Source organism: Berghia stephanieae, chromosome 4, assembly GCF_034508935.2.
Source record: "Berghia stephanieae isolate SIO BIC M18660-M18661 chromosome 4, UCSD_Bste_1.3, whole genome shotgun sequence".
NCBI classification, from domain to species: domain Eukaryota; kingdom Metazoa; phylum Mollusca; class Gastropoda; order Nudibranchia; family Aeolidiidae; genus Berghia; species Berghia stephanieae.
The window spans coordinates 72,156,992-72,174,139 of NC_088363.1; the positions used below are offsets into that span (position 1 = coordinate 72,156,992).

The 17,148-nt window shown below is 38.7% G+C and overlaps 1 protein-coding gene and 1 long non-coding RNA gene across 2 annotated transcripts in view; one reads left to right on the top strand and one right to left on the bottom strand.

The window, feature by feature from the left end:
* LOC144971162 (protein dachsous-like) overlaps positions 1-10,122 on the top strand; it is a 187,819-nt gene extending 177,697 nt beyond the window's left edge. The window contains exons 25-26 of the mRNA XM_078911647.1: positions 201-375; positions 910-10,122. Of these exons, the coding sequence (XP_078767773.1) occupies positions 201-375; positions 910-4,006 (3,272 nt within the window). The 3' untranslated portion in view covers positions 4,007-10,122. The remainder of the gene's footprint in view (positions 1-200; positions 376-909) is intronic.
* The window catches only part of LOC144971166 (uncharacterized), a 20,333-nt gene extending 3,268 nt beyond the window's left edge, over positions 1-17,065 (bottom strand). The window contains exons 1-2 of the long non-coding RNA XR_013645080.1: positions 16,938-17,065; positions 172-362 (exon numbers count right to left, since the gene is read on the bottom strand). This is a non-coding gene — a long non-coding RNA (uncharacterized LOC144971166). The remainder of the gene's footprint in view (positions 1-171; positions 363-16,937) is intronic.
* Between the last annotated feature and the right edge of the window lie 83 nt (positions 17,066-17,148).

Sequence of the window (17,148 nt, forward strand, 5' to 3'; positions counted from 1 at the left end):
AAGTTGTCACAAGTAGACTGTGATTTTATATTTGTAGAGGAATAATAGAAAATGTATGGATATTATGTGAAGCAATTGTTTATGTCACTTAACATCAAACGAAAGTATTTCAAAAATAATTATTCATAGCTATTTAGGAGTTTTAAAAAAATGAACAAAGTGATGTCTTACATTTTTATTTCTTCTCTTTTCTCCAACAGGCACTATCTACACAAATCGCACCATTTCGTTCACCTCAGATCAGTCTATCATTCAATTGGTGGTCGTAGCCAGAGACAGAGGACTCCCTGTTCAGTCCTCGATGGTTGCTGTCCATATTCAGATCACAGACATCAACAAATTCACTCCACGATTTTTGAAACCTGATGGATACAGGTAAATATATATGTAAAAGATCTGAAAAGGTGTGTATGAGACGGTGCCAGACAAATCAGGAAAATGTACAAGAAGAAAATCAACATGCCACTCAAGGCAGGCTGATATTTTTGAATGATTTTTTTTTCTTTTCTTTTTTTTTTTCTCCTTTGTTTTGCACTGTTTCAAACAAATCGTCACCTAAAGAGATATTAATTTCAAATAATTTTACTTTCATTGATACTAAACCCTCTTGGTAATTTTTTAGGACTCCTTGATCAATGTGTATTTCATTCAAAGGTCCATAGAAGTAGACTGCTAATTCTGATTCAAGATACTTTTGAAATTAATTTTTATATTAAACTATTGTTAATTTTTCTTTTTCAAAGTGACTCAACAAAATGGCTTTCCACTGAATTTTATATATTAAAACATAACATTAGCAAAACATTTCTTTGTTGTCGTTTTAAAATGTTTAAAAGATGTTTATTGTTTTATTTGCTAATTTTTAATAGTATATTTTTTAAATTATTTTTTTTCAACTTTTTTCCCCAGTGCTGAAATTAGCGAATTGGAACAGAAAGGTCATTCAGTGGTGACTGTTTCTGCTGTTGATGATGATGTTAAATCCAATAGAGGAGAAAGTATGAACTACACTCTTCGTGGGGTAGGGAAGGAAGTGTTCTACATTGAACAGAGAACTGGCCAAATCATTTACAATGGTGGAGCAGATTATGATCAGGGTCTGAAAGAATACAAATTAATTGTGGTTGCTACTGATCGGGGTGTGCCTCCCAAAAGTGCTTCAGTACCTGTAACCATTTCCGTTTTAGATGAGAATGATAATCCTCCTGTCTTTGTGCAGAAACATTATAACATAACTCTTAATGAAGACTTCCCAGCTTTGCAGGAGTTTCCCACGAAAATAAGTGTTACTGATAAAGATTCAGGAGCCAATTCTAGAGTCAAATTCACAATAACGTCGGGTAATACAGAAGGAATTTTCTATAACCCAAATAACGGCGGAGGTCTCATGATAATGAAAGGGATGGAACTGGATTACGAGTCCCACACTTCACATCATCTCATTATGCGAGCCATCGACTGCAGTGGCTGTCCACCATCTTCCCCTCGTCTTTCAGCCTTTGTTACTGTGGATATATTTGTTAATGACATTAATGACTTTCACCCTAAATTCCCTGAAGAACATTATCTAGAATATTTAGTAGAGAATTCTACCATTGGGACCACAGTTTTCAGAGCTCATGCTATTGACGGAGATGCTGGCGAGGCAGGCATTTTGAAATATTCCTTGATGGAGGTGTTTGACCACCACAAATTTAGTATTGATCCACTAACTGGGGATGTAACCACAAAAGTTGTATTTGATTATGAAAGCCCTCATGCACATAAAGTTTATAATTTAAGCATTGTTGCTGAGGAGCTTGACGGTCACCATGCCTTTACAGAAGCTACCATTAAACTTCTTGATAAAGATGAATTCAAACCACGAATGGCCTCAAAAGAATATAATTTTGAAGTTTCAGGATCTGCCAAAGCTGGTGATTTTATTGGAATTGTAAGTGCTACAGATAAGGATGAGGGTGATGCTGGGAGACTTGTTTACACTTTCCTCAACCCAAACCCATATTTCCACATTGAACCTCTCACTGGTAACATAACTGTGGCAGTTTCTCTTCATGACAATATCCCTGAAGATCAGGAATCATCTTTTGCTGCAGGCATTGACAGGAGAAAGCGAGCAGTTAATGTAGAGAAAGAGGAACTTATTATAGAAGTTTCTTCTGGCCAACAAGGATCTCTTACTGATCGTGCCAAATGTGATATACTTATTGACCGATCCTGTGCTGGCTGTGCTGCTCCATCTGGCAATATGAGAGCAGAAGAATCAATGGATGCAGGAATCTTAGCTGCCATTATCATTGCATGTATTCTGATAATTATTCTTACTATTCTAGGAATTTTGTTTTTCCTGTATCGGCGCAGAAATCCAAGAAAATCTGTTCCAAATTACTCCAGTGATTCAACACTTGATTTAGAACCTCCGCCTCATCTTCCAAGTGACTACATGGTGGATAGTATACGTAATAATGCCAGACGCATGCCTCAGCATATCCATCCATCAGATGTATCGGATCAGTCGCATAATTCGGCCTCTAGTGGAAGAGGTTCTGCAGAAGTTGAGGAAGAAGAAGAAGATGAAGAAATAAGTCGTATAAATTCTCACAGTTACATTCATTCTTCCCAAGCATTCAGACAGAAAGCAATGCCCGATTCAGGTATTCAACATGACGATGATACACTGTCAGAACCAACGGCTCAGACTCACCAAGAGTATCTGGCCAATTTGGGTATTGACTCATCCAAAATTGGAAAACCAAAAGGAAACCAGTCACAGTCGAAGGAAAGCATTCACCAATTCTCAGATGAGGGAGGTGGTGAAGGAGGTGTAGATACTGACATGGAGAAAATTACTGATTTAGAAACAGAAGATGAAGCTGCAACCTTGAACATCCGTGGGCAAGGAATTAGTTTCCATGAACCGGACACTAAAAACATTGGTTCATTATCAAATGTTGTAAATAGTGAAGAGGTCAATAGTGGATCATACAACTGGGATTATTTGATTGACTGGGGACCACAGTATCAACCACTGGCTCATGTTTTCTCAGAAATAGCAAAGCTGAAAGATGAAAGCATTACACCCAAAAAACAGCCCATCAAAACAGTTCCACAACAAAAACAGTTTAATTCTTCCTTGAAGCAGCCAAAAGTGAGGACTGTCCCACCCCCAATTATAACTAATGCCCCACCAATGTCTTTACCTACTTCAGGGTCTGACAAGCAATTGCAACAAATGAATGGATCTGCAATCCACAGCGGGCAAAAAGGTGGTCCACCTGTACCACCTCTACCTAACACACATCGCCAGCAACAACAACCAGTCCATAATCATCATGTCCACCACCATCCACATCTTCAACACCATCCTCACCATCAACAACAACAACATCCGCATTATCATCCTCATCGCCATCATCACCAACAACCACAACAACTTCACCATGCCTACCAGACCCCTGGCAACCCTAGTCATGTGCCATCCATACCACCCAACCCACCACCTGCTTTACCACCTAACCATCCACTTGGTTACAACTTCAGCAACAACAACAGCCAGCGCCAACAGCAACATCATCTGCAACAACGACAACAGCAATTAAAAAATCATCATCATCACCAACATCATCCACCTCATCATCACAGCCCACGACAACATACAGGTCATCATCATCGGCTACCACCACCCACCCACCCACCTCCTGATCCACCAGATGAAGTTGCTTCCCAGCACCAATCATCTTCTGGAAGTCGATCTCACCAAGCTTCCACCACAAACATCTCCCTCCCTTCCTTACCCCGTTCACCCATTAGTTACGAATCCAGCCTCACCTCAGCTGCCATGACTCCTTCCCTAACCCCATCATTATCTCCTTTGGCTACAAGGTCTCCATCAATTTCACCCGTTGTCAGTAGTGGGCACAATACGCCTGGTCAAAACCTCAATAATATCAGGTCTTCCAAAACACAAAGTCTTTCTTCCAGCTCAGAAAGAGAGTTCACCATCTAACGATCTACCCAATGCATAATTGTTCAGCTATAAGAGGTGTCTAACTCGAAAAGATTACTTATTTGAAAAATGGTGTATTACATCTTTTATACCTATTCAATACCTTTTTAATGTATGGAACCCCCAGTATATTGTTGAGGAACATTTTTTTTACAAATCTTACCTTGCTATTTATACAAAGTAGCTAAAAAAAGGGAACAACGAGTATTCATCAAATAATCCATTTTGGATGTAAATATATTATGACAAAACAGAAAGCAGGCATTTGTGTAAGTAGAAGAAAAATGGTAATTTGATCATCGGACATGTGTATGTGTAATATACAAACAACATTCATTATTAACATAAAATGTGGGCTTGTTTATATAAGCAAATAAATATGACTCAAGATACCAGGAGTAAAAATCACACTAAATGCAGAGGAACTTTATTTCTTCTTATCATTGAACAGTTATCTTCATGGTGAATCGTATCTCATTTCTGATCAAACATCTTCCTTTTTTCTAACTGTTGATTATTTTTCTTATAGTTTGGTACTTACAATAATAATGAATTCTATGATATTGATACCTATTTATAACGGAGAATTTTATCACTCTTGTTACCGTTCAATTTTTAGTTTAACCATCACCAAGAATCTTTTAAGCTCGTAATGTAACACATGGACCTCATTTTTTAAACATGCAATGTAATTGCCTTCATTTCACATCTCATTTTAAAGTAACACAAATTTTTTTTTTCTATATGAAAATATGTCAATGAAATGATATTAACTAATCAAAACAATGACATTTTCAATTGTTTTTCCTTCTGTAAACCCATCGAACTGTAGTTTTAACTATTCTTTATGTTTATTTTATTGTTTTACTCAAAGGATCGACTGATAAACCTTACCTTGTTTACCAAACCCCAATGAACTTATTATGTACTTCTTTGTGTATTGAATAAACTGAGTCAAACTGTATCATCAAATAACAAGACAAGCATTTAACTTTAATGATCAAGATTTTTCCTTGGACAGACTGATCTTCAAATCTTCATTATTAAGACTGGTATTGATTCTTGCGTCTTATTGATTTGCCAGAGAGAGAGAGAGAGAGAGAGAGAGAGAGAGAGAGAGAGAGAGAGAGAAACAGACAGACAGACAGACAGACAGAGAGAGGAAGAGAGACAGTGAGTGTGTGTGTGTGAGAGAGAGAGAGAGAGAGAGAGAGAGAGAGAGAGAGAGAGAGAGAGAGGGGGGACGCGGTTTGGGGTTGCATATACATTCATGGAGTTACAGATCCCAACATTTAATGTTAAAATGCTTTGATACATAAAATCAGTACCAAGACACTCAGTCAATAACGTTCTTTCAATTATGCATCAGAAAGATTTTATAAAAAGTTGTATTTACATAATTTCTATTATTTTGACTTTAAGATTTGTGGAATGTTATTATATGTGACAACTTAGTGTATAATTTTTACAACAAAACCCTCAGGAAATCCTCACTCCCCTGCCAGAACTGATCAAAGTGAAAATAAAATTGCAGTACTGTTTTTTTTTACATTTTCAAAGTTTATATTTCTAAAGTATTTTTAGAGTTGTTTTGATTTTATATTTTACAACCACCTTAGGCAGTACCTTAAGGATTGGCTATAGCTTATCTAATTACAAACTAGAATGAATGCGGGGGAAAAAATATGAAGATAGCTGTCTAGAACGATAGATTGATTGATTGATAACGAGAGAGAGAGAGAGAGAGAGAGAGAGAGAGAGAGAGAGAGAGAGAGAGAGAGAGAGAGAGAGAGAGAGAGAGAGAGAGAGAGAGAGAGAGAGAGAGGAGAGTTTTGAAGAACGTTTGCATTTTGTCATTCTCATTCAAAATGATACCTTATGATGTGATGTAATTAGTGTAATTGGGAATGTGATATTGTAAAACATTTTTACTGTGACTTATGCCAGAATAAGATTAGAGTTCATTTGAGCTGCTTGGTTGTTTCATTAAAATACAAATTGTTTATAAAAGTAGCAATTGTGGTGTCGATGCCATGTTTTTATTATGCTATTAATATTATTATGATTAATTGTATTGTATAAAAAGATATTTACTTTGATATTATCTAATTCTCTCTCATCATTCCATTCCAGGAAAGTTAAAATTAATATTTCCGAGAAAAACAAAATTTATGAGGAGAACAAAGAGCCATGCAACATCAAAACGATTCATCGTTTGGTAAGGCAAAAGTTGGTTTGTTGTCTTTTTTGTTTGATATTTTGTCTTGGATATTTTGTGTGGGCGTGTGCATGTGTGTGTGTGTGTGTGTGTGTGTGTGTGTGTGTGTGTGTGTGTCTGAATGGCTTTGATAGATAATTAATAAATTATTTTTTAAAAATAAATAATTGGCAAGCTGCTGATTAATCGACAAAATGGGTCATTCTAACCTGACATCGGTCCTCTGTTGTGTGGTTGGTGATTATAATAATATGTTCTATTATTGATTTCTGACCTGCCTGCTGCAGTCGCCACGTGTACTTGAGATGACGATTATTCCCTGGATGGGGTCTTTTAACCTACTATGGTGGGCATAGATGTCACTTGCTGTGTCTTCTATCCCCCGTATCTCTTATCCCTTTCCACGTTGCTCTCTATTTATGTTCTGGATTATTACTCTGGGTTTCTTTCCTGGTCCTAGCAGGGGTCTTAGCTGGGAAGGAGAAAGTCAAATGCATGGTACCTTTTTTTTGAGAGATGATATTTTTAAAATTGTAAATCACCTCTCTGGGCGGGGTTCCTGACCTCGCATAGTGAGCAGGGATGTACATACTGTGTCTTCTCCCCCCCCCCCCCCTCCCCCTCCAACAGGCTTTCTGTCTTTGGATGAGATTACTTGGTTTTGTCCAGGCCCTGCCCGAATACCCAAGCTGGGAGGGAAACAGTCAAATGTATAGTTAGAGTTTTGGGAGCTGATGTTTTTTTCCTTGTAAATCATCTCTCTGTTATGCACTGTATTGTTTTGTTTACATATTATATATAATTCGTAAACATTTGAGTGTATCCCTCTTAGTGGGGACCTGTGCTTGTCTATGGATGAGACTTTTAGGTGATCTCAATCTAAGTACTTTGATAGTGTGCTCTTGGAACATACGTTTCCTATTTGAACAAATTCCCCATTGTCTTCCCTTTTCTTGGGTGCTTTAATTGTAATTCTAGAACTTTTTACTATCCCGTTTTCTTCCTTTTTTACTGGCGCTGATATGACCTTAATAATGTGTTGCAAGCGCCGAAAACCATTAAAAACAAACAAACAAACAAATCACCTCTCTGTTATGTACTATTATATTTATTTGTTATGAATATATTTTACTTTGTAAACATTGTAGTGTATCTTTCATTGTGGAATCAATTGCTTGCGCCTGGATTGGACTTTTAGGTAATGTCAAAACAGGCACATGGATGGATTGCTCGTGAAATTGTCTGTCCCTTATTTGAACCAGTTCCCTTTGTCTTACTTTTTCTTTGGTGCTTCTAACTTCTATCGTCTTCCTTTTGACTGGCGCTAAAGTGGCCTAATATTGTCGCAAGCGTCTTAAAGCCCTTAAAACCAACAAATTAACGATTGGTCCACCATACTACTGTACATAGAAAACAATATGATATATTATGTATATAAACGTATAATGTATACACTGTTTTTGCTAATATTAATATTGGTGAGTTGAATAGACAATAAACGATTTTATATATAAAGCAAAGAAATTACAAATTTTGGAAGGCGGTTGAAAAAGTGTTTTACAGTCACTGTGACTAGACACAGCAGAAAAAAAAAGGTCTTGTGTTTTTCTTTCTGTTTTGTCTGTCATTGTACTATAAGCGTGTGTATGATTGCTTCTTAGCCCTCCAATCTCAGAATTTTGTAAAAAGGTATTTAAAAAGTAAACAAAAAAAAAAGGAGAGGTAAATGTCAAATCTAGTTGGCGTATCTGATTGTAATAATGCTAATTGGTATCTTAATCGTAGTTAATTACCCCCCCCCCCCCAAACCAACCAAAAACAATAAAACAACAAACATAAATATATTACGGAAATAACCATTATCAAGTTTTACTACTTACAGCTACTTACACTTACACTTCAACAGGGAACTTACATTATCCTTACTAATCTAGCGGGTGGTTGGATGGGAGCATCACCCTTGAATCATATACCTATGATGTTCGCATGGGTGTACGATCCGATAGTGATGTCGTTTCTTCTTCTCTTTACTAGCCTATCCTGCTTCTTTGGTTTGTGATTGTATTTTTGACAGGGGATATTTTTTTTCCTGTAAATCCTCTGCCTGTTTGTTCTTGGTTATTTATAATTTAGCTTATGATATCTTTAGGTTATGATTTTGATTGACATTTGTACTATTTTTGTTAGATTGCTTGTTTTTTTGTTTCAGCGGTCTCTCATATAACCTCAATTGTGTTGGAAGAGACCTAAAGCAACAAACAAACAAACAAACTTACTAATCTAACTTTTTTTATTATTACAAAGATTGAATAAGTCTCATGCCTTCCAGGTGGTGATCATTTTACTTTTATCCGGGATTGTGTAACAGAGACTATTGATTTCCGTGAAACAGACATGAAATATCAGTATTTTTAGATAGCATGTTTGTAAAGTAATATATTAACTATCGCGCTACAGCACTGGAGTCCCAATACCCAAGATATTTATAGGACGATCTGTGATGACAGAGGCTTGATTTTCTCGTCCTCACATTAATAGACAATCGATTAAATTAGTAAAATTTCCTCTCATGGTGAACTTGAAAGAGTTTTAAGTTTAGCAGTTGGGGATTGTATCTAATTTTGAAAAAACTAGTGTGTGTTGCTGCATCCAAATAACAAGGATTTGTATGTATTGTTACTTGGCCGTTATAGTGTTATGTCATTTGATAGCCAAAAATTGTTGTAAAGCCTTTCAGGTTGAGAGACGGATATCATCTCATTTATTTTTGCTTTATTTTTTTCAATTTGGACTGTTTGTCTTCCCTTCCAGACTTAAGGAAGAACAATGCATGCATAGGCATATAGCAATGCATTTTATACGCAATTGCTCTTTGTTTTAGGATTGGTATGGCCTTTATCTCCTCAAGTAATTGTATAGTCATTACATTAACTACTATAGACGTCGTCGTTCTAACCATGATGGTTCGTTACTTTGTACTTATATAATTTTTAAACATTATTATGTACACTGATAGTGTACATATGATATTGTAAAATATTATTTGTGAAAAATTATGTTTGTAGTTACCTGGATGATGATGATGAGGATTTATATTATTATTATTATTATTATTATTATTATTATTATTATTATTATTATTATTATTATTATTATTATTATTATTATTATTATTATTATTATTATTATTGTTATTGTTGTTGAAAAGAATAAGAAATACTAAGGGAGCTACTAAATGGTATTGTCACTTCTTCCTTGGCCTAAAATGTAAGGACTTGGTTTTGTCCAGTCCCTCCTGTGATCCTTTGCGCAGTTTGTTTTGAATGTGTTTGGCTTTTTTTTTCCTCTCTGAAAGATTATAGAAATAGTGAAATCATAAATCATATCTGTCGAATGCGTGTGTGTATTTACATAAGTTAGAAACCATCCGTCACTCTTTTGGTGGAAATCTAGTGTGTCTGTGTGAAGAACTGTGCCTTTACACACAGATGAAGGAGTGCTACTTGAATCTACTTTTTGTTCTTTCTTTGAACTTGTCAAGTACCCTTTGCCTTAATTTTCTTTATGGTTTATGACGAAAAGAGGAATGGGGGGGGGGGGGGGGGGGGGGGTTAAGTAAAGATCTGTCTAGTTGTCCAAATTGTACTATTCATTTTCATTGGTATAGATATTGACCTCAAAACTATAAGTAGGCTTAGAACAATTACTTTTTTTTTTTTTTTTTTTAAATTATTGTTGTTATTTTTTATTCTTATAAATTAATAATAATTATAATTATGATAATAATGATAATGAAATGAATACGCTGTAACTACTTTTCCTGTTGATAGTCATTTGATTTGAAATGCAAATTACATGAATTGTACTATTGCAATAATAAAATTGACCATGACATAAGTCCAATGTGTTCACGTTTTTCCTTTTTCTTTTGAAATGGGGAAATGGTTCATTTTTTTAGGACAATTGTTAGAGCACTTTAGTAGTGACAGTTGAACAGGTCGGTACAGAATCTAGGTAAGGTCAGACATTTTTTTTGACCTCTCTATTCACCCACTACTGATTGGGTAGTTGGCTACATTAAATCTGATTAAAAGTACTTCACTATATCCTGATATCACGTGCCAATATATCAAGCAGTTATTGGTTGTTTCAGGCTACGCGTATCGGATGGGTCTTTCATCCTTCTACAGTGGGCAGGGAGTCACCTACTGTGTCTTCTTTCCCCCTAAATCTGTTTTCAAACTTTCTGTCTTTGTCTTAGAATGCGATTATTTGGTTTTGCCCTGGGTCTGTCCGGAATCCTTAGCTGAGAGGGGAAAAAGTCAAATATATGGATATAGTTTGGGGAAATTATATATTTTTTGTAAATCCAGCTCCTTGGTTTTTTGGGGGTTTTTTGTTTTGGTTTTTGTTTTGTTTTTGGTTTTTTTTAAGGTTTTTTGGTGGGGTTTTTTTTTGGTTTTGTTTTTGTTGTTTATTTTTTTTTTTTTTTTTTTTTTTGTTTTTGTTTTTTAATGTCATGATTTGTAAACATGTGTTCTTCTTAGTGCGGACCTCTGCCGGTGCCCACGTACACATTCTGGGAATCAACATCGGTTTCCTATTTGAATCAATCCCCTTTGTCTTACAATTTCTCGACTATCCCACTTTCTTCTTTTTGACCGGCGCTGAAATGACCTAAATGTGTTAAAAGCGCCTTAAAACCATAAAGAACAAAAAAAAAAAAAAAAAACAAACACAAGGCTACGTCAAAACGGATGAATTGGGATCATAATTTTTCTATGTATGATTGAATGAAAGCAGACATTTGATGTGTCCTCTCTGGTTTTTAAATCCATCACGTCTCAGTCTTTTGCATAGTCGCAGACTAATAAACACATATGAAATAAAAATTAATATTACAGCTTCGGAGGAAATCTATACTTACAGTTAATTATTTTTTAAAGAGACTGATATTGTTGATATTTAGCTTATCAAATCATGTGAAGTCACGTTGATTTCAATAAGAGTATTCACTTTCAAAATTGGTGTAAAATGCTATAATTTAAATGCCTCTTGTTGCCCGAGGCATTGCTTTCCCTAAAACTCTTACCTGCGCACATTTTTGCAATGTCCAAATTTCGGCGGCGCAAATTGTATTTTTTGATTGACTGAAATTGGATTGGTAATACATAATCCTTTAAAATGATATATATAACACTATATATATATATATATATATATATATATATATATATATATATATATATATATATATATATATATATATATATTAATCTAAGTATAATTTTATTCAACTTCTAACACATTGTTTCAAGCATTCACTATTTACTATTTTCAATAAGTCATAAGAACAAGAAGAAAAACGATAAATGAGACATTAAAGACGAATGAGAGATGTGAGGGTAACGTTTTTTATGGCGAATAAACAAAACAATGATCAAAGTCAAGATCATTGTTTATTCACCTTAACAATGCATTCCTCTCATTCATTGCGTTTTGTTAACAAAGGAGAAACCCGAAACGTCCACATCATATGTCTTCGTAAATTGAACTGAAGCAGCCATACCATGACGTAACTATAGTACTACTCTAGTCGGCCATGATCCATACCCCTTTACTATTGTTATTTATTACCTGCAGATAAGGATACTTAGATACGAGCACATCATTGCAGGTCAATAATGGGCTTGATTTAACATTGTTGTAATGGACAATATTTTGCTTTGGTTTGAGAGTATTTCCATTTTGCAACAATGAGCTCATAACAAATAGGGTTCTCAGACTTACTGAATGAAGAAAAAGGTTGTTACAAAGTACAGTCTGTTAGAGACTATAAGAGAAAACTAAAAGCAGTCAAAACAGTATAATTCTTGTCAATTCTAAAATAGTCTACAAAGCACGTGACATGTTGCTTCAATAATAGTTCCTCAGTGACATCTTGTTGATACTGACATTGACTATGGATGCCTTTTTAAAACTATTAATAGGGGGTCTCGAGTTATTTAATCAACAAACAATGCATAGACTTTTGAAAATTATGTCATATTGTATTAAAACTTTTTTTTTTAATTTAAAAACATTTCAGTGTTTTTATTTTGACTCTCTAAAAATTAAAATTATATTTTGCCCCTGAAATCAACCGATGACCGTGATCCGAAGACCCTTGGGCACATAAAGTACTTGCCTATCACCCGGAGCAAACAACCCACAGATCCTGAGCACCACTCACACATTTAACACAGATGATTAAAAAATAAATGCAATGTTGTCAATCATTCTGATGCTATTCCTTTATCATTGTGTCAAATTAATGTGAGAAATACTCACTTACTGGGCCTGACCTATTTGTGTGTTTGGCACGTACTAAGGGTAGCTCGGGTTTTTGCTAATAGGATATAAATAGTCAAGTGAACTGAACGGGGTATATGGTAGGAATCGGTTATGCTTAGTTACGGGTCGAACCATCAACTGAATTCAGAGCCAAAATGATCAGAAATATAAAATGAATTTATTTATTTATTCATTTCAACACTTTAAAATATCAATATATGCATTCTCCTTGAGCCCGAAACGTTCAGTGTTTGGTATTTTGTTCTTTTTTTTTAAAGGTGTTATATTCACTTTTGTTTATTAATTTTTTAATTTTTTTTTATTTATTTATTTATTTATTTATTTATTTATTTATTTATTTATTTGTGTCCACGGCTTCTTGCAGCTTAGTTTCACTGTAAACTATATAAACTTAATTTATAAGTTTGATTATAAATTCAATTTCAAAACAGGGTTGTTTGTACTGGTTTCATTATTCATTCTAACTTACTTGGTATTGTCCACTAATTTTTTTCCCGTTATTTATTAAATTATTTTCCTCAGCAACGCACATTTGTTCGGTAAACGTCGCAACGCATGCATTTACTTCACACGAGCAGGGTAAACAATCGTGTTTTTAGAATCACCATTGCCACAGCGACGCATTATCTTCCTTGTTAAGTTAGATAACTCCAAAATATTTTACTTATTTGTTTTGGTCTGCCAGTGGCGACTGGCGACGGTGCCACTGTCACATCTGATTTTGAATGAATATATTTGAGTTTCTGCTGAAGCATCACAAAGAATATGTACAAGATATTAATCCTGTCAGGGTAGGTATTATCGGATATGGCCTTTTAGAATAATATGCAAATGCAAAATAAATTAAGATCTATGTATTTATATCTAAGTATTGATATCGTTATAGAATCGCACTAGAGAGGTGGGCCTTTGGCCTACCAACCTCCGCTGCACGTCCAACTCGCCTTGAGCATCCCCCTCGTGGATCTTTACCTTGCAGTTGGTGAGGGGGCTTGAGGCACACGGGAGGGCAAAGGTGTAAATCCCGGTCGACCGTCACGAGACCATCCCGGGTATCGAGCCAACGAGCCACATGAGCTGCTCGCCCCGGTGTGTGACTAAATTTGATCCAAACCCGGTGCCCGAATAGCAGCCCTATCCCGGGCGCCACACTATTGTCCTTATGTCGAGTCCCAACCAGTCCCGTCAATGGCGAAGCGGTCTGCCGCCTAGCCAAATAATACCGCGTTCGTGTCGCCCGGGTCGTCGGCACGTCCGAGAAAAAAGCAAACGTCCCATGCATCAATCGATTCGCGGCCTGCCGATTGGAAAATGCGACGGCGGGGATGGCGAACTGACGCGTATATTGTCCCTGAACGTCGAGAGCCAGAGTATGGCAAAAAATGAGCTTTTATCAAAGCTATTGGCCGTTCATTGCGTTGATATCCTCCTTTTACAGGAGACCCACCTTTATTCAGGCGCGCAATCTTCCCGATTCCAGATCCCAGGCTATACGGTGGTCCAACGCGAGGACACTTCGAGGCTCAAAGGAGGGGTTAGCGTTTACGCTAAAGAGCCATCGAAGGTAAGGGTCATTGAGAGCGTAACGGACAGCAATGGGGTGAACCGAATTTCCGTGGAAGTAGGTGGACTGTGTTTGCATAATATTTACAAACCACCTAGAGCGACTTGGACTACACCACCGGTACCGGTGGTCAGCCATCCTTCCATCTGTCTGGGAGACTTTAATAGCCACCATCACGAATGGGGCTACCGAGACTGCAACGAGGCAGGAAGACAACTCCGCTCATGGATGGACTGTAATGATCTACACCTAGTGTACGATCCTACAGCCAAGGGTACCTTCCGGGGTACCCGCCATAAGAAGGAGTATACTCCAGACCTCACCCTCGTAACGAAAGGCGCGAACGGTGAACCGCTGCAGGTGAAGCGGACAGTCCTCGGGGACTTTCCGCATAGCCAGCACAGGCCGGTTCTTGTCACAGCTGGGGTGACAATACCGAGGGTGCAGTCTCTCCCACTTTGCAGATGGAATTTCAGGAAGGCTGACTGGTAGGAATTCAGTTCCTATATCGAGCAGGTCTGCCCTGCCATTCCTCCCAAGTCCAAGAATATAACCAGATTTAGTAGGCTACTGGTTAAGAGCGCTCAACGCTCTATTCCACGGGGCAAACGGAAATTCTACACCCTTGCTGGACAGCAGAGTCGGAAGAGCTGTACCGAGAGTACCAGCAGACCCAGTCCCAGGACACAGCCGATAGACTACTTCAGTCTCTGGCAGAGGGAAGGAAGCAACGGTGGCAGGAGACCGTGGAAAGTCTCGACTTTACACACTCCAGCCGCCACGCTTGGCGTTTGATAAAGAAATTGGACCCAGATCGGAATTTCGCGAAGGCTGCACCGGAATGCGAGGCAGACACAATTGCCAAGAATATTAAGAACCGTAGCAAGTGGATCCCTAATCAGGCTTTTGAGCGCGGTGTCCGCAAGGCGTACCGTACGATTCTGGACTCGCTACCTGCGGAGGAGTCGGACTGGACGGCCCCGTTCAGTCCCCGAGAAGTGGGTGCAGCCATTAGCGAAGTGAAGAACGGCAAAGCAGCTGGGATAGATGGTGTATATCCCGATATGGTGACGCATCTGGGCCCCAGGGCACGGGCCTGGCTAGCAGAGGCAATGTCTGACATCCTTGCAAACGGAAAGCTTCCACAAGTGTGGAAGCATGCGAAGATAGTTGCCATCCTGAAGCCAGGGAAGCCGGCGAAGGAGGCAGACAGTTACAGACCCATATCGCTGCTGAGCTGTCTTTACAAATTGTTGGAGCGTGTTCTATTAAACCGATGGGGGCCGGTCCTAGACGCTGCCCTGCCACCTGAGCAGGCAGGCTTCAGGGAAGGGAGGTGCACCACGGAGCAGGTCATTGCCCTTACAGAGCATATTGAGCACGGGTTCGAGAGAAAACAGCAAACAGGTGCTGTGTTTATAGACCTATCAGCGGCGTACGATACGGTCTGGTGCGATGGGTTAATGCTCAAACTTGCAAAAATCATAAGGTGCAAAAAGACCTTGAAGTTGTTCTCTTCGATCTTAGGGGAAAGGCAATTCCACGTCGCGCTGGGAGACGTCACGAGCAAAGTTAGGAAATTGAAGAATGGGGTCCCTCAGGGGTCGGTACTTGCGCCAATGTTGTTTAACGTTTACATTAGCGATATGCCGAACACTTCCTCCCTGAGGCTGGGATACGCAGACGACTGGGCACTCGTTACTCAGAGTAAAGTGTGGACCCGTCTCGAGAGCGTACTCAGCGAGGACGTCACCAGACTCAAATCCTACTTTGACAAGTGGTACCTGAAGATGAACACTTCAAAAACCGTGGCCACTGCATTTCACTTATGCAGTGGCTGGCACACCCGTAAACTGAATGTCCTAGTCGGGGACCAGCCACTCCCATATGAGCCGCGTCCAAAATATTTAGGGGTGACGCTGGATCGCAGCCTTACCTATCGGGTTCATCTCGAAGGGGTTGCCCGGAAGATAGAGAAGCGGAATAGTCTTCTGAGGAAGCTGGCGGGATCGACTTGGGGCGCTAGCCAAGCGCTCCTGAGAACATCCGCCCTGGCACTATGCTATTCCACTGCGGAGTATTGCGCTCCAGTGTGGGGTAGAAGCAGAAACGTTGAGAAGGTGGATGTAAAACTTCGCAAGTCGATGCACATAGTGTCGGGAACGCTAGCAACAACCCCTAGAGAATGGGGCCCGGTAATGGCAGCGATCCAGCCCCCGATGTCCGGAGGGAGACCATTACGGGAAACTGGCTGAGTAAGATCAAAGAGAGAGGGAATGGGGATACCCCTCTCATGCGCATAATGAACGGTGCCCCCGTTTCGAGCCGAAATAAGTCCCGGCAACCCTTGTACGCAGAATCCCTGACTACGGACAGAGCTGCACATACGAGATGGAAGTCGGTTTGGACGAATTCAATCCCTCGTGGGGGCGGGGACCTACACTCCTCTAAGCTTGGTGAGAAGTTGCCAGGCTTTGATACCAGTAAGAGGAGACACTGGGTAGCTGCGAATCGGCTTCGGTCGAGGAGCTGCCTAACGGCCGGTGCGTTACATCAGTGGGGTCTAACTTCCTGTCCTTTATGTCCACGCTGTGGGCAAGAACCCGAAACGGCAGAGCATCTAGTCGAAAGGTGTGTTGTGACGATGCTACCAGGCGGGTTCGCGACGGTGCACGAATGCGGACCGGACTTTGCTGATTGGGTCGATCGTCATAACATAATAGTGTGAACCATAAGAAGCTGCTGCCTTGAGCATGCATTCACGTAAAATATAAAGATTTTTTTTAAAAACCTACCTCTGTTTCAAAAACTAGCATCTTTTAGCTTTCTAAGAAACATTTTGATTTTTCAGAACTTTAGTTCGTTAAAAAATACCGGCCAATCTGACCCGTTGAGTCGAATGAAAACGAAATTTTGTTGTTTACACGGTTCAAAGGAAATGCCGTAAATAAGCTTTCATGGACTTCCTGTGTTGTTTTTACAGTGTCACGTGACCGTTTTGAGAAA